This window comes from Lagopus muta, chromosome 9 (assembly GCF_023343835.1).
Source record: "Lagopus muta isolate bLagMut1 chromosome 9, bLagMut1 primary, whole genome shotgun sequence".
In the NCBI taxonomy this organism is placed as follows: Eukaryota; Metazoa; Chordata; class Aves; order Galliformes; family Phasianidae; genus Lagopus; species Lagopus muta.
In genome coordinates, this window is record NC_064441.1 from 23,082,924 (window position 1) to 23,103,813 (window position 20,890).

A 20,890-nucleotide genomic window follows, 5' to 3' on the forward strand; every position below is an offset into this window, starting at 1 on the left:
GGCTGGCTGAGGCTTCTGGTTGGAGTCCCTGCAAACGCCTTCTCAAAGGAAACAGAGACCAAACACTGAACCAATTTGGGAGCTTCTGGCCACCTTCATCCCCACTCTGCTCTTGTGCTGCTTCCAGGTCCCACTGACACTGTGGGAAAAGAAAGGCTGGGAAGAATGAAGGAAGCTTCCATCCTCACATTGTGCAGCACAGACATCCCAAAGGTGTGAAGAGCCATTTTCCTGTAGGCACAGGGCTGGAACATCAGCTGGGGATGTTTCCCCCTGCATCCAACCTGGTTTTTTTTTGGTTTTTTTTTTTCATCCTGGAATTTTCTGGGGGTGGGGAAGAAAAATGACATAGTGGTGGAGTTGGAGACATTTAAGACTGCTGTTAAAATTCTTAAAAACTGTTTCAGGTGCCCGAGTGGATTTGCCCTGCTTCTGTGGCAGCTCCATGTGTTGGGTTTGTTGCTGATAAGGGCTGAGCTACTCTCCTTGGAGACAAGCCCAGGACTTCAGCCTGTCCCCCACCCCAGCTCCTCCTCCCCCACAACGGTCATTACCATCTTGGTGACCTTTAGGCAGTACTAAATGAGAGGGACGTTTCTGTATAGAAGTCTCACTATAATTAATGGAGTAAGAGATTCTGTAAAAATTAAAGCCATTCTTCATATTTCATATTTTCAGCTCTTCAGCTGCTGCTTTTACCCTTCCACTCCAGTACCAAAATCCCCGCAGGAAGACAGCAAGGAGGCACTGGGGGGAAGCAGAGGAGCAGACTCGCCCCATCGCTTTTGCTGAGGTTGTTCTGTATAATGACCCAGCTATTTGGCTGTCAGCATCCTCCAGAAGAGCCCAAGGATGCTGGATATTCATTTGCAACCAGCTTCCCCAAAAGGTTTGCCCTGCCAAGCCCCAGGCAATGCCCACTGCTCCCAGCATGTGCAGAGACAAGAAGGCTACAAGCAGGGCAAATTTATATACAAAACAACACAGGAGAGGGGCTGTAAATACCTCCATATTTACATACCTATAATTGCAATCCAGGCTGCATGATAAGGAATTGGCACACTTGATGAAAAGTTTAAGCAAAACAGAGAGAAAATGAAAAAAGTGTCTGCGAGTGGCAGCACAGACAAGAGAGTGGCAGCCTTGAGGATTTCCAGCAGCAAAAAGGCTTTCAATTACAGCTACATGCTGCCAATTGATAAAGCCTTCATTTCCCCTGCCATGCTCCTGGCAGGCTGCAGCCAGACCCTCAGTCCATTGTTGTCTGCTCTACACCGCAGACGTATTCATCCATTTTCCCAAAGCCTTGTAGGGATGGTGATCCACAGTTGTTTTGTTGCTAATTTACAGAGCGGTTTGCTTTCCAGATGCCACCTCCTCTTCAAGTTCAGGTAGAAGGACTTCCTGGTGGCAGGTTCCCCTTTGCATCACCCAGCCCAGAGGGAACCCAACTTTTGAAATCCCAAACTGAGATATTAAACAATTCCATCAGCTCAGCTCAGCCCTCCTGGGCTGTCTCAGGAACCACATTACTTTGCTTTTACATATGTGGGCACCACACGGGTTCCAGGAACTGTTTGGCACGATGGATGTGCTTCCCTGGTTCTGTTAAACAGTGTTACTGAGGCACTGCTTGCAGTCTGGTAACCGTTTGTAACCAACATTTGACATGGTGAAAAATCGTCCCTTGAGCAGCAGCATAATGCAGATGCTGACACACGATAAATATCCCCAGGTGACAAGCAATGGAGTCATTCGCACTGTGGAGGAAAGGAGTCACAAAGGCTCTGCTGGACCACTATAGAGCATCCAGCACTAGTAGTTGAGAGGTGATGATTTAAAGTTCATTTCCGCAGGGGAAAACTGCTCATACCTATTTTCTCTCCCTTAAGCATGCAACACTGCCAAGGTTTACAGTATCCTTGGGAAATGTTCTATTAATTGCCCTAGTGTTCGGTCCAAAACCTGTGTCTGTTGCTGTGCAGCAATGCTCCAGATGTGGGATGAGGAGGTGGCAGTGGTGGATGCAGCCCAGGATGAGGATGCAGTCAGCAGCATCAGTCCTATCGCAACAGAGCCAGGAGCTGTAAAAAACCTATGCTCCCTTTGCACCTATTATGCACCCACATGGCCTCCTTGTTCTTTTTTCTACACTTCATTCTCCTTTCTGCTTATAAATCATGCATGGCTTCATAGGAAATTTGAATTGATCAAGCAGCACTGAAAGTGAGGTTCTCCCATTCAATTTCTGAAAAAGCAGACTTTAGGTAGATGAAAAAAGTAGCTGAAAGTAACACTAAGTACAAATAATACGGTTAGTTTATGCTTTCAATGTATGTACATCTTCTGTGTATTTCTAAAACTTAAAACTCTGTAAGACAAAAGAAAAACAAGCAAATATTTCATGAATTGCTTCAGAATGATAATCCTTAGTAAAAATACTTGCCAAGTCACTCCAATTTAAAATAAATAAATAAAAAAACTACTTTTCTATTGAAATGTGTTGGGGAGAAATGACCTAAAATGATCTTAACCCTTCATATTCAAAGTCTATTAGGCTTTCAAAACCAGAGGAAGGAACTCTGGTCAGACTGGGAATTGTACCAGAAAGCCACCTCTACAACAACTTCCCTCCTCTCCCAGCTGCTCACAGTGACTCAAGGGAACAAAACAGCTCAACAGGGGACACCATGGCAATGGCCACAACAAGGCAAGCTGCTAGAGCAGGTATGGGAGAGAGGAATTGGGCGCCATCCCACACAGCCTGCAAGGCTGCACAGCTTTGAAGAGTATGACGTTTCTAGTAAATTTTATAACCCTTCTTCCTCTTCTGCTATTCAAGCAAGCATACTTCCTTAGAAAGCTTGTTCTCAGAAACTAGTTTAAGTAATGCAGGAATAACACACAGCAGTCCTAAGAGTTCCCACCAGACAATTGGGTTGCTGAGAAGAAATAGCCATGTGGCCTTTGGCAGCAAACCAGTAGAGCACTGACCTCTTGTTCTCTCCCTAACCTTTCATAAAACATTCTTCAAACAAACACTGCACATATAGGGAAAACCGCAACGGCTCAGAACTTATAATGACAAGCTAATATTTATAGCCTTAGTGCACAAAGTCAGCCACACAAAAGTAATTTTTTTTTTTTTTTTTTTTTTTTTTTTTTTTTTTTTTGACTGGTTGGCTCTTTTTGTCACTCTGGAGAGGATGATGATTCAGGCTGTGATTATAGAGGATTTTGACATCAATATTCCTTCATGTCTCACTAAATATTTATCCTCTAAAGACTACCTTTCTACAGAACTCTGTATTTGCTGTCATTTGAAAATGTCTGGAAACAGATCAAGATGCAATTCCAAGAGTTGCACAGATTCTCAATTCACTCCGTTTTATGGAGGACAGAAAGGACAAACTCATCAAAGTTGCTCAAATATAAGATGCCCTGTTGCTTGTCCATAGCACAGGCATCACTGAGCCATATCATTGATCCTGCTGAACATGGCCTTTAAGCCATTAAACATCAAACAAACTATTAAAAGTGAAGACTTCGACAAACTTGCAATGGCAATATAAAATCATATGGACTGTAAACCACAGCAGTTCCAAAGCTGATGTGTCCATGAAAACAGACATGGTCCCCCAGGCCAAACACAGCCTGTTCCACACCAAACAAGTTCAGTACTGCCTCATATGTGACCAGATGTATGGCCATCACACATCAAGGAGGAATTTCATCATTATGCTGAGGCCTGAGAGGAAAATCCAAGAATCACCTTTCAGCTGCAAAGTTCAAGGTGAATTTTCCTGCTGCATGAAAGCATTACAAGAAACAACTTGTCAACCAGAAATCAACCAGTTGCTGCTTTGGTTTCTACTTCAATCCTGCAGCTGCTGTTGGTAGTCGTTTATTGACAAAGCTCTTGAAAAGATGGCCTACAGCATTCCCAGTGCACCTTCAACATGATCAACAGCTGTACTCCTCAGTGAACCTGGTGCAGTAAGGGCTGCCCTACAACCAGGCATATAGGGGCTTCAAATTTTTTTACCGTAATTATTTTTCTAGCTATTTTCTACATCTTTTGTCTCAATTTCTTACATACCTTTCTCATTGCTTTGCCTCTCTACTGCTCTAAATCTCTTCCTGTTATTTTTATTCATTCTCTTTTCCTTCCACAAAATAAACTTCTCCCCCAGGCACTTGTCCCACACCAACCGTGATTAAGTTTGTGCTTTATAAAAATGCAGTTAGATCCAAGTGATATTTTGCACTTAAGTGAGACCTGTTGCGTCCACAAAAGGAAACAACAGCACATTTTTAAAAATCATGAAATTAAAATGATATAGCAAATGATAAAAAAGAGAACCAATGGCATACTCCATATAGTGGAGTAATATCAGCAATTCAAATCAAACCATCTTATTAATGAAGCCTTTAGCGGAAAGGCTAAGCCATAAGGGTTACTTCATGCATGGATACCTTCTTGTAAAGGACAGATGGGCAAACCACAAGTGTGCACATCTTTGACTGCTGCTGAGCATTCAGCAGGGGCACACTGATGGATGGCAACATCCCAGTTCCTTCTTCATTAACCAAATGCTCCTCTGACTGGCTTGCCATGCATGCCATTTTCCCATTGCCTCCTGCCAGACAAGGTAGTAAGACTTTCCAAGCCCAGGCTCAAGGGCCTCATGCTCATCTTTCCAGCAGCAGCCCTGATTCTCCTCTTCTCACATCTCTGCAGACTGCCCAGGGCTCCCAGGAAGCCTATTCAGACCTATGGTGCACACAGTTTCATGCACTGTGCTGCAGTACCCTAAGTAACAACAGAAATCCCAACACCAAACACCCACGTGTTACACACAAGGCAAGCATTACAGAACATCATGCTTCTGATCACATGCAACTTCAGCTGGCTTCTGGGTGGGGTGCTGCTGTACGACCGCTGTAGCCTAACCTGAGGCGTGCACTGCCACATTCTGCACTGCTTGCAACATGCCTACATGTTCGTATCTTTATGACTCTGCACACTTTCCCTTGGGAATAAACCAGAGATGTGAATATTCATATTTGCACGATAGATACATTTTTAAAAATACAATATAGTCTTTGCTCCTTCCTATCCACCCTCCACATCAGTATCTGCAGTAGTAAGTGCTTTCCAGGGAACTATACGGCAGCTGGACGCTCCTAGGATATGAGGATTCATGTTTACATGACTAACAAATGCATGAACTTTAAGACTGCAATGAGAGAAAACCTATATTTAATAGGAGAATGAAAACTATGTGGTCTCCCAGAAAAGGTATACAGTGGATGGTGTAAATTTGGATAGAAGAGACTCATAAAAGAAAGAGAATGGAGCCACCACTCCCTGCTACAATCAGAAAGAACACGGGCACTTAGCGTCGTAAAAGAGGAGCTTTGGCAGCAGTCCTAGAGACTGAGTAACTCAGATGAAACATGCACAATTGTAACATGCTCAGATCCTGATTGAAAACCCAATCTTTTATGGTATCTCCAGTTAGCGATGTAGACAGACTGGCATCTGAGGGAGCTTGAATTCATGGGCAGCAAAAACTATGCATCTTCCTTGCACACGTCATATTTTGTTCTGAACGGAGTCCTCTGAAGAAGGACTGCTTAAGGCTCTTACCCTGTTTGCTTCAATAGCTGAGGGGAGCGATTGGCTGCTATTTATGAGGGGGGCAGCTTTAAAGAGTCCACGTTGCTCTCCCTAGGATTGAAGTACCTAAATAAAAATGCAGGCTCTCTTCTCTAGATGCATGTACAGTCAGTGTAATAATGAGGATTTGTCGTTCCATCTCCCCTTACATCACACAGTAGACAGCGTCAACTTCTCTGGATCACACAGACATCAGAAGACTAGAGAAAAATTCTGTGAAGCAATTTATTTTTTAAAGATGGACAAAAAGGATAACACTTATAAAAAATAAAACTTCTTTACTATTAACAAAAAGCTCAGAGAGCCACAGTAAATATATATAAATATTTATATAAATGAATAAAACCACCACCTCACTCACCTCACTTTATTACAGATGTATATCATTGAGTCACCAAGAGTTTGCCCTTTCCAAACGATGTCCTGGGTTTCTTCACATGACAATTTCAGTGCCACCAGGCAGCCCCATGTACTGATGTTTCTGGCTGCCTAACGCCCTTCTAGTACAGCTGGTGTTTTTACTCTAAGATCAAAATGCTAGCAATGCAATGATTATTTTATATCAATTATCACTAGAACCCGGGAAGTTCCAACTGAACGTGAGAAAGGAATTCTTAATGGTGAGGGTGTCAGAGCCCTGGCACAGGCTGCCCACAGTGGTGGTGGAGGCTTCTCTGGACATATTCAAACCTGCCTGGATGCCTTCCTGTGCAGCCTGCTATAAGGAACCTGCTTTAGCAGCTAGGCTGGGGGAGCTCCAGAGGTCCTGCAATTCTGTGATTATGACCTAAGTCATTTTGGGAAAAAGACACTAACGGAAGGAAGATATGAATAGTTTGTACCCAGCTGAATGAAATATTTTTCCCAGTGTATGACACTGAAAGCTCTTCACAAGAGGCACCATGGCTGCTAAGGTAACCATTCTGCTCGTTATTCCCATCTCCTTAACCACCTATTGCCAGCAGAGTGAAGCCTTGCACTCACCAAACTAAACTGCTGAACTGCTTTTAGCCAAGTTCTTGCTTCTCAAAGTCCCTGTAATGAAGCTGTAACACTTTCCATCTTCCCTTTGCATTCCAAAACCCAAAATTTTTCAGGTTTCCACCAAAGTTATTCCCACAGTGTCTCCCAAACTATTTAAAAATACTTTGAGTTGAAGATTGTTTCTCCAAGACCAATCTATAGTACATTATGAAGTAAGCAGCAAGCATTTGGAAGGTAAGGACACACTAAGTTCTTTTAAACACTGAATCCGCAATCTAAGCTATTCAGGAGAAAAAAAGAATTGACTTCAAGTAATAAGAGATGGTAGAATTAGCATGCATCCTTGGAGATCTAAGACGACAAAGTAAGTCCACAAGCTGTTTGTAAAAGAAAGACTATGTTTGTGCAACATTTCAACTGCAAAACAATGAGCAGGGATAAGAAGCTCAATCCAGTTCACAACAGGTAGACTAACACTCAAAAGACTTGATAAAAATAGGACTAGACATTATTCTTAAAAAAAATTGCTTTTTAACAATCAACACCATGAAAGCTTCCTTGTATTTCAGTGTTTTGGTGTTTTTTTTTTTTAATTCAAAGAAAGATGTTGTTATTATATACTTTTTCCCTCCAAAACGGAAATTGTGCAAGTACAAAATTAGTGAAAAGCTGACATACCAGATTGTAAAACATGCAACCAATCTGGGAACATTTGCTGTTCAAACTGACACGTCATCCATTGGCAACTAAATAGTTAAAGAAAAAAAGGGAAAAAAAGCCTTAAAAGACTCACGAGAATTAGCTGTTGCTAAAACAATTTTATGGTCCTTTCCACTTCACTGGAGGTAGTTTGTATGGCTGACTGGAAGCTATTCAATGCTGTCAAACATCTAACACTCCCACAGCTAGATGCCTTACAATGAATAACAAGCAGTCGAGCTTGAGCTAGAGCTGCAGTTTTATCAAGGTCTAGACCCCAACCCAGCAACACACCAACTTCATTGATGCTTTGTTAATTTCTAAGACCAAAAACTAACCACAACAAACAGAAAGTGCCAAGATTCCAAAGCACCACAACTACATTTAATGCAATGCAATATAGAATTTCAGGCCCACAAGAAAATCTGTGCATCTGATTTTTTGTTTGTAGTTTGCATTGATTCTGTAAAAAAAAATAACATTCCACTTGAGTAGATGATTTACACAATCTTTGGAAGCTTACAACAGAAGCGCAGAATAGAAGGAAGAAAAGTAGAAACAGTGAATAGAGTGTACACAACTGTTGCTGAAACATTAAGCACATCAGCTGTCATCCTGAGTACCGTTATTTCCGTATTATCCCAACAGCTGATTTTGCTTCAAACAAAACCTTGGACTCATACCATGTTTACATCCTTCATCTTTCAACTGTAATAATGGTGAAGTGCTGACACCAACATCATATTCCAGCAAGACACAGAGTGCTCAGTGAAATTACGACTGTTACCTTGACAGGTTTATGATTATGGCTTCAGTAGTACTTGAATTTTTTAGCTCATATCCTGCCAGAAGACAGACCTTGGTACCCACATCTCTTCATACAGCTGCAGGATGCCATACAGGATGGACACACACTGTGACGTTGGGCACACTTTTCCATGCTTGCTGCTTTGGGGCTGAAAATGAGCATCTTTCTGTCCATTCATTTTACATAGGTCATGACTTTTTTTTTTTTTTTTTTTTTTTTTAAATTACAATTACGCTTGGCTCTGTCATTCACAGAAATGAATCCTCCTGGAACCAAAAGGAGCTGAAAAGTATCAGAACCTCAGTTTGGTGAACAAAATGTAACAAAGCAGCTGTTTTGAGAAAAATTGCTTATATCATGCAGATACAAATCCCTTAGTAAGAAGAACTAAATCTGAAATCTGAAAATAGGAAACCCAATAAGGTAATTCTTAGTAAAAAATAGCTGCTAAATGAACTAGTATTTCAGAACTGAGTTGATTATCTACACTCTAAAACAGATGCAGCTTCACTTAGATGAAGGAGAAAAGCATGTATGTGTGTACATTAATGTGCTCACATGATAGCATACACCTGTGCTATTGAATACAGTGTTTAGCATCACACAGAGGCAAGCTCACCACTCCTGCAATGACCAAGGATCCTTGCTTCATCAATTATGCAATTTTAAGAATATATTTACATCCAGTATCAGTGGTGTATCTTTGTTAACAAAACGAAACAGCAAAGAAGAAATAAAATGTACTTTTCAGAAATTTATTGGATGTTACTTTGTTTTAAATCCTGTCCTCTAAAAAAAGATATGCAAAAGGCAATACGAGTTTTTCTACTTGATCCAACCGTTGACTCATCCCCACCATGCTCACTAAACCACGTCCCTAAGTGCCACATGACTTTTCGCTCTAAAAGCTGGCTACTCTTCCTTGGCTTTATGTTTTATCTTACTACAGATCTCACTAATAGTGTAGTTAAGCACTGTTAGTTCTTTTTTCTGTTTCTCCTCAGATTGTATTTTCTATTCTTAATGACATCAGACCATCAAAATTACTTTCCCTAAGCCTTCCACTCATTGCTGAATTTCTAACAGAAAAGTTGTGGCAACCTTTACATTTTATTTTCCAAATTTCTTCCCCACTCAGAAAATTCTGGTCCAAGCTCAGTGCAACCATGTAGGCATTTCAGGATATACTGCAAATGTTATTTCACAGACAGATGCCTCTTTCCTCCCTTAAACTGAAACTAAGAAGTACCTATACACCTCGTTTGTTCAGAATTAAAGGTTTTGAAAACATCTTTTCAACTTCCAGTTAGCTAAGAAAATATGCTGAGTTGCACCATATGTTAAGGATATTGAAAGTCTACTCAAAGTTTCTGGAAAAAGGAAGTATTATTGGAAACAAACAAACAACAACAAAAAAAAAACACTACTGATTTTTAGTTCCATCTTTATCATTGTCTTGCTTAATACTAAAAATCAAAACACTAGCAATGATGTAATATAAATACAGAGAGGAATCAATTTAAAAATGGCTTCAAGGAGGAAAGCATAGACAACAGAAATGCAGACAGAAGAGTTATGTGGATATTCCTCTTGACTACAAGCTTCCTGCTTTGCGGAAGCAGTAAAATTTTTTAAACCACTGATGGGAGATTAACAAACCAGCTGAGACCAACTGTCAAACTATATTTTCTGAGTGTTTTTTTTAAATGACTCTGGATACGAGCTGCTACTCTTTCTACAGTTCCTTTCCAACTCCTAATTATATCTCCAACCACAAATCACAAATGACTGTAAAAGAAGCAGTTGAGCACCACCATCACCATCAAGGTGGTAAAAAAAGCATAAAACAAACTTCCCAAGATGGAATGTTTCTTTTTAAAGATCCAGAATAAATAAAAAATAAGGACAGACAGACTGAACTTTGTCCAGTTTCTCACTGCTGCCAGGAGGGTGCCATGAGTTGGTCTCCAACATGCACTCGAGAATTTTTTCGGGGACTCCCATCGTGATTCCTCTGTAGGTGGAGAATGGCTGTTTAATATTCAATAGAGAGACACTGTAATTTTGTGTACTGTCATCAGTGGTGGCAAACATTTACTCTGGAAGTTCAAGGAAAGTAGGGCAATAGGTGGTACTCTAAATTATAATAGAATTTTGCAATTACTGTTACTTTGTAGGAGGACAGGGAACTTTGGGGAATCTTTCCACAGTGGTATCTGCATAGTCCTTCCTACTGCCATCACTTAATAGCTCAGGACCTGGCTAACTGGGACAAAGCATTTAATGTGAAGGTATGTCATTATATTGATGATTTAATGCTAACCTCCACATTTCTATCTACAATAAACAACACAGTAGGCTCTTTGTCTTCTATTTACAGGAGAAAGTATGGGCCATCAATCTTTAAAAGGTACAGGGACCTAGATTATCTGTCAAATTGTTGGGTGTTGCCTAGTTGCGTAAGACAAAAGTCCTACCTAATGCAGTTATTAACAAACTAAAAGCATTCCCTGTGCCAAAGGCAGTAACTTTGCTACCAGAGTTTTAAGTATATTGGAATACTGGTGGTTGTTCATACTATGTTTAACACAGATGTTAAGAATTTTCTATCGGCTGGTAACAAAAGGCCAGATGTGGGACTGGGACCAACAACAGGATGCCTTCCAGCAGGCAAGGCTAGCAGTAAAACAGCTACATATAAATGTATAAATGTATAAATGTATAAATGTATAAATGTATAAATGTATAAATGTATAAATGTATAAATGTATAAATGTATAAATGTATAAAGCATTTTTGACCCCACTCTCCCCACCAAGTTAGATGTGCATGTGACTCAAGTGGGATCTGGGTGCCAATTGGAGCAACTCTGATAGGGCTTTGGTTCCAGATGTGGCATGGAGCAGAAGAACAATTTAGTGTGATAGAGAGACAATTACTAGCCACATATTCTGCAGTACAAGCAATGGAACCAATAACACAGACAGCTGAAGTTATAGTAAAAACACTATGTATCTAGAATTGGGTGAGAGATCTGATGCATATTCCTAAGACCCAGATAGCCTAATCTCATAGAATCATAAGGTTGGAAACAACCTGTAAAATCATCTGGTCCAACTGTCCTCCCATCACCACTGCTCCCACAAGCACTAAACCAGATCTCACAGCTGAGATCCAGACACCACTTGAACACTGCCAGGGACGGCAACTCCACCACCTCCCTGGGCAGCCATTCCATGCCTGACCACCCTCTGAGAGAAAAAGTTCTTCCTCATGTTTAAGACCACCATGCTCCAGACAAAGCTGGAACTGGGATATGTTCAGTATCACTGGAGGTGCAAATTTTTAGTTAGCACAACCAGACAGACTAACCATTTTTGATCCAACAGAAATCATCTGTACTTCATATGTTATTCAGTTCCTATTACCTGCCTCCATGTATGCCCTCAACCTGCTAGGTGCCTCAAGAGCAGTAGGAATGCCCCCTTTCTGGGACTCGATTCAAGGAAGCACAAGCACCAACAGTATTTGTTACAGATAACTACTTGTGATAGACAAGCAGCAAAATGGGAGTCCCCCCAGTGAACAAGAGCATCCGTCACATACAGTGCTTTAATCAAAGACACTTCCAGTATGCTCCTGATCAACAGGGACTGACCTACACTATATATATATATTTTTTTCTGTGATTATAATTTAAGTATTTTAAAGACTACAGTATTTTATCAGGAGAGGAGAGCGAATTTTGCTTACAATGAATAAGCAAACACATACACCTCCCCAGGTGCCAAAGGCCAGCATACATTTCAGAACTGTCTATCTTCCTCCCCCAAGCATTTTAATTGTGGATATTTTATTTCCACTTGGAATAAAAAATAAAAAATAAAAGTAAAAAGCGGGAAAGGTGCAAAAATACAGTTTGGTGTAAAGCAATACAGTAGACTGATTGCATGAGAAAACAGCACTCACTTTTAAAACACAGAAGAGGAAAAGTATGGAGAAAGTCTCAAAAACGACAAGGAAGAGTGAACAAAGTTGGTGTCTCTATCTGGCTCCAAGAAGCAATCAGATCTCCTACCAATATGAAAGACAATTAGATTTCAGCAGACAAGCCAGAAAGTAATGATTGTGATTGCTGATGCTGCAGACCGTGGCTGGCCCACATTAGGTTAAGTAAGCTGGATGCAAGCCAGTATCATTGAACAAATGGCATGGCACATTCTGGAGGAATCTGAGAAGTGGTTACTAATATCTTAAAGGTGACCTTTCACACATGCTATCCCAGCAAATGGGGCAATTCTCTTTGCTGTAATGGAAGAGATGAGCAGAGGTTAGTCTCTTGTAATTATGCACTCTTCCTATAAATAGGATTTTTTAATATATAATTTTATAATAATTGACTGAACCTCATCTGAGGGAAGTACACTGTGTGCTGTATTGGTTTCCTTCAGTCCTTTCTCTCATTTGAAAGAAAACAATGTAACTTCTTATTCTTCATTATCATCCAGGCGGGCAGCAAGCTCAAAAACAAATTCTAATTTTTAGCTGTGTTACCTACTAAAAAATGAAAAACACTTCCCAAAAGGGCAGGTGCCTCAGGAAAAATGAAAATTACTAGGAGGACTCTGCTTTCCTGAATGAGTTTTCCATAGATTATTTATAATTGAATGAAACCAATTACAGCACTTGTAATGGAAACTAAACACATACATTAAACATTTCCATTTTTTGCAGAAGCTGAACTACGTGCACAGGAAAAGATCTCTACATTTATGTGAAGGTAAAAGAGAAGTCATTGTTTTCTGAAAAAATGGAAGTACAAAAATGAAAAAATGAAAAAATGAAGTACAAAACCTTCTTAGAGTAGTCTGAAGGGCTACTATCTTATAATTGAAAACTGGGGCCCAGATTCCAAGAAGCCGTCTCATAGACAGAAATCCTGAAGCTGGAGATTGAACTCCTTTCCGTTTCTCTAGACATGGAAATGCAACTTAATTAGGCTCGATTTTCTAAATAGAGGTTATTATCCTCTGTAGCTACTCAGTAAAGTTTTAAATTAATATCAGACTAAACACTTGCTCAAATAGTGGGACACGCTCTATCTTCAAATCACAGTCTTACCCTGCAGAAATCCAATATCTGAAAAAGCTAAAGACTGAGAATAACGAACTGTTATACAGTTCTCATTTTCAAACAGAAAACATCCTTTTATACCCTACAGAGCAGTCCCTAAACCAACACAATCTTTTTTTTTCTTTTTTTTGGGGGGGGGGGGGGGGGGAGAAAGAATTAATGTAGTTTCAAACAGCACCTTTGAATGCATTCTGAATGAAAGAAAGAAAATGTTTCAAAGTTACAGCAAGGGAACTGAGTAAGACTAAAGTCAAACAAAATGATGTGAATATTCTTTGATATCCATCAAAGAAAATTGTCAAAAATACTTCAGAGGTAATACTGCTTTGAAAGCAGCTAGAAGCAATATACTCATTGACTTCATCTGTAATTATCTGGTATCATTTGGATTATGTATGCATTTTACTCCACAATTAAACTAAACAAGAGCATAAGAAGAGGCTTACAAATGCCATGCAGAATTACAATTTAGCATTTTGTAGCATGTTGTATATATTGCAGGAAATATCTGTTAGACCATTTTTGCTGCCAGTAGTCAGGAAGCTTCAGTTTATTCCTAATTACTACTGTGTAATCAATAATGAAGCAGTGTGATGTTTTAAGAGGCATCTATCTATACTAAGATGAAACTAGTATTATTAATTTAGAATATATTTTCATTTTCCTAGATTTGCATATAACTAATCTGATAGGGAAAATGAGAGCAGATGTAAGAATATTGTCCATTACTTAGCACTTAACACTGCTTTATGTCATACATTATGATGCTCCCAACAAGACATTAGCAGGAGCAAGATCTGTTCTACACCACATGTAGGCTCCAAGGCCAGTAGTGTAGTAGACAAGAAAGTAGACAAATCTTTTCTTAATATTTCATGTTTATCCCTGATTATCAAAATAGCAGATATGAGTGTCATGGATGTAAAGTAAAAGCAGAACCCCCAGGCGACATGAACTAAGATCACTTCAAATGATACAGTTAAAATTCTATCAGATTACTAAGAATGGGGGGCATTTATTTACTTTTTTACATCATTTGCATATATACAGTCACTCTGTTTCCAACCACTTTTCTAAATTAAAGGCATCTGTGGCACTAGGTATCTTGGAAGGTTACAAATTACAGCCATTTTCTCCTGGCAAAAAATGTTCTTAGCCCAGAAACACCCCTGCCATATTCTCTTCGCACAGAATCTTTCAGCTCTTTTTTCCTCTTACATAATAGATGACCCGAGTTCAGCCTAGGAATTCAAGTTTAGATCTGAGCATTTCCTTCTAATTTGTTCTCTGCAAGAATTCCTTACCTAAGAAAGAGAGATCTATTTGCATTTCTCGTTTTAAATTAGGCTTTCTCCTCCTTAAGGCCACACTACTACATTTTGACAGCCATTGCTAAACTTCACAGAGATGTCATCAGATTCACCATTACTCATTTCAATAATTTCTGCTGTAACTTTCAACATCTTGAGAGAATATCAATCAGTCAAGATGATGCTATCATTTACAAGAATTCTGCCATCCTAGTTATATCCTCTTTAATCTCACACTTAAAAAAGATGGAATTATTTCAGTGTATTTTGTTCTTCTGCTAATGTAAATGCTGTGAAATAAGTACCTTTCCTATCGCTTTTTCCAGCTTTCATTGGAGGAAGGTACTCACTGTAGACCTCTACTACCTTCCTGATGTCTCAATCATCAGCACAAAAACAAAGTGACTGTTAAATTACGAAGAAGTAAGTTTCTTTGCATTTATTTAGAAACACGCTGTTTTAACCCTGTACATTATTGCCTGTGGAACGCCTCCATACATTACAAATACTTACATGCCAGGAGAACATTGTTTCTAGAATTCCAGGATCAAATATTTTTAAGTATGAAAATATGCTGTTGATATCAAGTATATTATAATATACTGCAGACAAGCTAGAGCTACCTCCACCACTCCCTCACTCCTCCTTTTATTTTAGTGTGGACTACACTAAACCCCATCCGTAATATTTTCATGGACTGTTAACAAAGATCCGGTTGAAAACCAAAAGCTGATCTACAGAAAACACAAACTTGTTCAAACATTTAATAATGAAATTTATAGATGGGGGTAGGGAGTGATCACTGAGCACTTACTGTAGCAGAAAGCTGTGGTCCATTTAACTGTGCGTGCAGGATGGCTTCATTGATGGAGTTCCAGATTCCCATCAGTGCTATTTCCAGATCATGTGAGGCACCAATTTCATTAGTCAGATATTCCAGTGTGGAGATATACTCCCTCCATTGCATATCCAGTTCTGACACGCTGGCCAAACAGCCCCTCATCACATTCAGACAGTATCCAACACAAGGTCTGATTAGTGTCAGGCCCTGGCAATGTGGGCAGTACTGCATCCTCACTAGAGCTCTACTGCACTCCTTGGTGAGGGCAGCGTGTTCAGTAGTATTTATCACTTCAGTGCCCAGACTGAGAGCCTGGCTGAGCATCCTACTTGCCCAAAGAGATTTTGACAGCTCTGTAACCATGTTTTTAGAATAGTGTCCAAAAGGATTTATGTCTTGCCTCGTAAGCCGAAGACATTCTGTATAGTCCTCTGACAGATCAGTAATTCCTGGATTTATTAGCCGACTATACACCAGAGGAAAAAGACTGTCAAAAAAACGTAATACTGCATTTTCCACTGTAGTCTCTGCACCCAGGATGTAGAGGGAGATGTCTGTGAAAAGTTCTTTAATAGGCTCTTCTGCTTCTTTTGCCATAGGTCTGTAAGCTGCTTCAAACAGAGATCTTGTACGGTTTTCAGCCAAGTGCAGGAAGGACTCAAAGGCCTCTGAAAAAAAAAAAAAAAAGGGGGCAGGAGAGAGAGAGAGAGAGAGAAAGATGTTAGATGTTAACAGCAAGCAGCTTGCTTCTAATTCACAGGACTAATAATGTCCTGAGCAGGGACACCAAGAGCTATACAAAATCAGCAGTGTGAATACACTAATAATTAATACAGCTTTCATCAGAATATGACAAAAAAGACAAGTAAATATTACATGTGTATAATAAAGAAAGGTCTTAACACACACTTTTTTTTTAAAGAAAGATTACTGTATTATCACTAGTTATACCCCAACTCAAGCTCTAGTGGTCACTGCTGGATCTTCACAGACAGTGGGCACAGGGATCAGATGTATCTAGATTTTTTTTTTAAACTGACACTGTATTTGGGCAATACAACAAAGACACATCATCAAAACATCCTTTACATCAACAAGCACTGCTGGTTTTGAGTACTTAGAGAGAACTACAACATTTTCAATGCCTTGAATATGTCTCTATAAAACTGCATAGTAGAATACTTGGACAAGCAGAATTATGGAAGCCATGAACTGCTATGACAGGAATACCTGGTAACGGGGGGGGGGGGGGGGGGCATAATACACCCATCACACAATTAGTACTGGCTGTATAAACAACTATATGATACCAGCATTTAATAAAATACAGGGAGAAAATTCATTTTTTATCTTCTTGTAAACCTGTAATAAAGACGCAGTGAACACTGAAAAAAGTCAAAGAATAACATGTACATCTCATCAATGCTCAGAAATGTTGATCCTCATTCATTACCAGTACTTCTCAACTGTAGCTATTTGAAATGATTTAATAATTTAACAGTTTGTGAAAGCAGTATCTTGATAACACAATGACAGCTTAACGTTTTGCTAGCTTTCATCCCAAGTATCTACTGCTATGAAATAACATTGCATCAAAAATGGAGAGAAGTGTAAAGGCAACTGTGTTGTGTGAAATGTTGTCTAGATGTACAAAAAACATGCGTGTGCACATTTGGATAGCTGACATGCAGAGTGGATACATGCTAGAATGAAGGACAAGACAAAGACAAATGTACAAAGAGCAACTTCAGATAAAGCTGCTGGACAGCAGCTCAGTGAAAGATTGAGAAAACTGAATGTAAACATAAGCTGATGCTTTTCTTTCACAGTCCTGTGAGTGGATGGCTGAGGTGCACTTCTTGCAAAGAACAGATTAGGAATAAAGGGAAGATGCTGTGTGAAGAAATTCTCTCACTGTTAACATCAGCTTGGCCTGAGCTCCAGCCAAATGTTAGGCAGAACTTAACATTGAGTCTATGAACAAAGAATGAGATGAAATTTTAAGTTCAGGAAAGCAGTATTTCCCTTAACTACACCATTTTTGAATGCTCTTATAAAAAAAAAAAAAAAAATCTAAGAAATGCCATAGTTAAAGCATTTGAAATTGCACAATGTAACTATTATACAATGACCAAGGTGCTAGAATTTGTAGACAGATTTGTAGACAGGAACATGCATAGAATCAATTCCCAAGATTATTTTTTGATGACATAAAAGACAGTAATCTGAACTATTCCCACTGCTTTCTTTGGAAACTGTACAACAAAACGCCTCTGACATAAATCATGCTCACACTTCTCTGAATGGCAAGTAGTTCCTGCTAAGGGAGGAAACCTATCACGTTGTGCCCCCTGAGGACTGGCCAGATAATGGGCTTTCAGTCTAATCCTACTCTGCATTCAGCTGAACATCACCATGCAATTCAGAGCAATGTAACACAAACTGATCTAGCCCAAACATCAGCTTAGCAAAGGAGCTGACACAAAACTGTAAGATTAGCACGCACTGGCCAAGTTCTGTAGAAGAGCCTGCTCACTGCCTTCCTCTGTTACATCTCTCTGGGCAACTAGCTTGTTTGCTATGTGGAGCATTATAATCCCCTCACCACGAAGGGCAATTTAACCAGACAGATAATATAAGATATCTCATTGTACATTAGTATTTTACACACATGCACGAGCTGTTTCCTTCTGCCTGAGAATCACTTCAGCATTCTCATTGATGGTAAACCACGAATACTCTGAAAGAATATCAAGAAATGAAACACATTTCCATTTAAAAAGAAAGCAGCTCCTTCTCAGACAGAGAAACATCTTGCCAAGTTTCAGAATGAAGCAGATTTTTACAGCTGTGTTAAAAAAAAATCCTAACTTGATTCGTGATGAAAATGCTGACACAACTAAATTGTAATGCAGTCAGCTGCATGCCACTGTACCATTAGATTTTTTTTGTGTTTGACGATTCACCTGAATTCACCTATTTTTATTTGTAGGGAAAATCTAACAACCATTTTTATTTATCACATTGAAAAGACAACAGAAATCTGAAGAGCATGAAAACAGTGCCCTAGGAGTTTCCTCCTTTACTTCATCCCTTGCAGATAAGCAGCCTGCCATTAGGTTATGGAAGCAGGGACTCTCTCCAGTGATGCCAGTAGATTCCTACATACCCTTGCCTTCCACCTCTATAAACTCTGCAACCATCACCCTCCTTATCTGAATAAATGAAACACATTTATGAATTTACACGTATTCTCAATTTCCTGGAAAATAACAGCCCCCAGTGAAAGATGAGTTACTGACAACTTACCTCCCAACAAAACAGATTTCAGGAGCTTCCTGGGTAATAGGTTGTAGACTAGAAACCACGTAAGCCCTTTACTTTCAAAAGTCCCTTGACTATCAAAATTCTGCATGCAATTAAGTGGAATTACACTATTTTGTGACAGGTATGAAATTAAAATAGTTGAGTGCCGTTTATTTTTCATTATGCAAGGGAAATGATAATGGCACACAGGTTTATTCCTCTTGCAAAAAGAGCCAGAGCATTGAGCGTACAGTACAAAAACATTTCTGCTGGTTGTAGGTACACTGCAAACATCAGTAAGGTACCATATGCTTCCTTATCATTATCCGCCAATGATAAATCTGACAATCACCCTTGAGAAGGAAACATGTGGGACTTGACTTTCTTGTTGTAAGGCATTAAGAGACAGCAGAGAATCAAATTACTGGGTCATCTGGATATTCTTAGATCTTTTCTTAGAAATAATGCAGCTTCAAGCAGTTGAAGCGGTTGTGCAAGAGAGTCTACCTTAGCATCCTGTTTTATTTGATTTATTTATTTATTCTATTTATGATTATTTACTTTAAATATACTTTCTATGGTACTTTGTACACTTCCTAGATCTCAAAGGTCTAAGAAGTAAGACGTTCCTCTGTGTAGCCTCAGCACACACAAAAAAGAAAAATATTTGGTCATCTTTACAGTCCTTCATATCAATCTTCCACAAAATCAAAGTACAAATACATGCAAATATATCGATTCTGGAATAAGTTGTAAAATTCTCCAGAATGTGTAGGAAACATTATGTAAGTTTTTCCTTCATTTATTATTAAAATAAAGAGGAAGATGGAAATCACAGTTGTTCTTATGCTCCTCAAGAGCCACTTTTTTGATTTAAGTCTACAGGGAGAAATCAAAGCCATGTCTGGAGCCTGGACTAACACATCAGTGACTCCTTAATGAACATCACCTTCATGAGAAGAATTTTGTTCATTTTGCTCATCCTGTGCTTACAAAGCAGAAGCAGATTTTAAGCAACATTATAGACCAAAGAAAAGTATCTAATATTTTAACACTAGCGTGGGAACCACCTTTCCAAAATAAAGTCAGCTTAAGCACCAGAGACCTCTGTGCACAGGGGGCCATTTCTGTTGCTCAGCAGCAGAGGCTCACATACAACAGGCCTACTCCAGCTGAAACCCAAGTCTACCAAGGCCAGCCCTCCAAAACTGAGTGCAAACATCGACACGTGTGAAGGGCAAGTTACTGTCATTGCTGTTAGGCTTCTGTGTGAAACGCCCTGCTAACGCAAGGTCTCTATGTTCATCATTTCTTACCTTCTGCAATAACTGAATAAACATTAACTTACAAAAAAAGTCCCCCTGCAACAAGGAAAACCACTGTATTATAAACATTAATGACAATATTTAGGAATGGCCAAGAAACCAAAAGTAGAAGCCAGCATTGTATCTAACTATACAGAAATATGTATACATTTTAGATCCGTGTGTGATCATAAAAGAATAATGACAAATTGAAGTCGCTCCATTATCTCTTGGGTCTCTTAGGACCACACTAAGATTTGGCTCCTTTCCCTTCAAGGTCTTCCACTTAGTACCAAGTTACAAAGTGCATGAAAGCTAGATTTGTTGAAAACAGCTTCCTTTTAATGCTTTCAAGTCCTTTAAATCTTCTATGTCTTTACAGTTTGCCAAAACACAGGACAAGACAAACATATTTTGCAGCAGTAGGAATGAAGAACAGATTATTTGAAATTTGATGCAAAGTTCTACGTACACAACAAGAAGTCACACTTGTACAAATTCTTGTAATGCACACAATAAAATTCAGAGTTCCATATTCACAGATAAGCAACAAAATCTAAACATTTATGTATGTGAACAAAAATAACGAAGATTGCTCAGGTTGCTACCTATCATTAAATAACATAATCAAATTTGGGTTGTGGGATTGTTGTTTCTTTTTTGTTTGTTTGTTTGTTTAGATTGTAGGATTGTTTTGGAAAAGAACATAAGCGCAAAACACAGTCACATTTAGAGCAACAGAAGTCTATTAAGCTACTTAAGAAAACTTTCTGCTGCATTTCTTTACTTCTAGCAAAACAGCACAATACAGAATGTCATGGG

At 39.2% G+C, this 20,890-nt stretch overlaps 1 protein-coding gene across 4 annotated transcripts in view; it reads right to left on the reverse strand.

The window, feature by feature from the left end:
• Positions 1 to 20,890, reverse strand: part of LOC125697650 (glypican-5-like) — a 362,732-nt gene that overhangs the window by 260,114 nt on the left and 81,728 nt on the right. For all 4 annotated transcript variants that reach the window (XM_048955124.1, XM_048955123.1, XM_048955125.1 and 1 more), the window contains exon 3: positions 15,432 to 16,126. In XM_048955124.1, the coding sequence (XP_048811081.1) occupies positions 15,432 to 16,126 (695 nt within the window). The remainder of the gene's footprint in view (positions 1 to 15,431; positions 16,127 to 20,890) is intronic.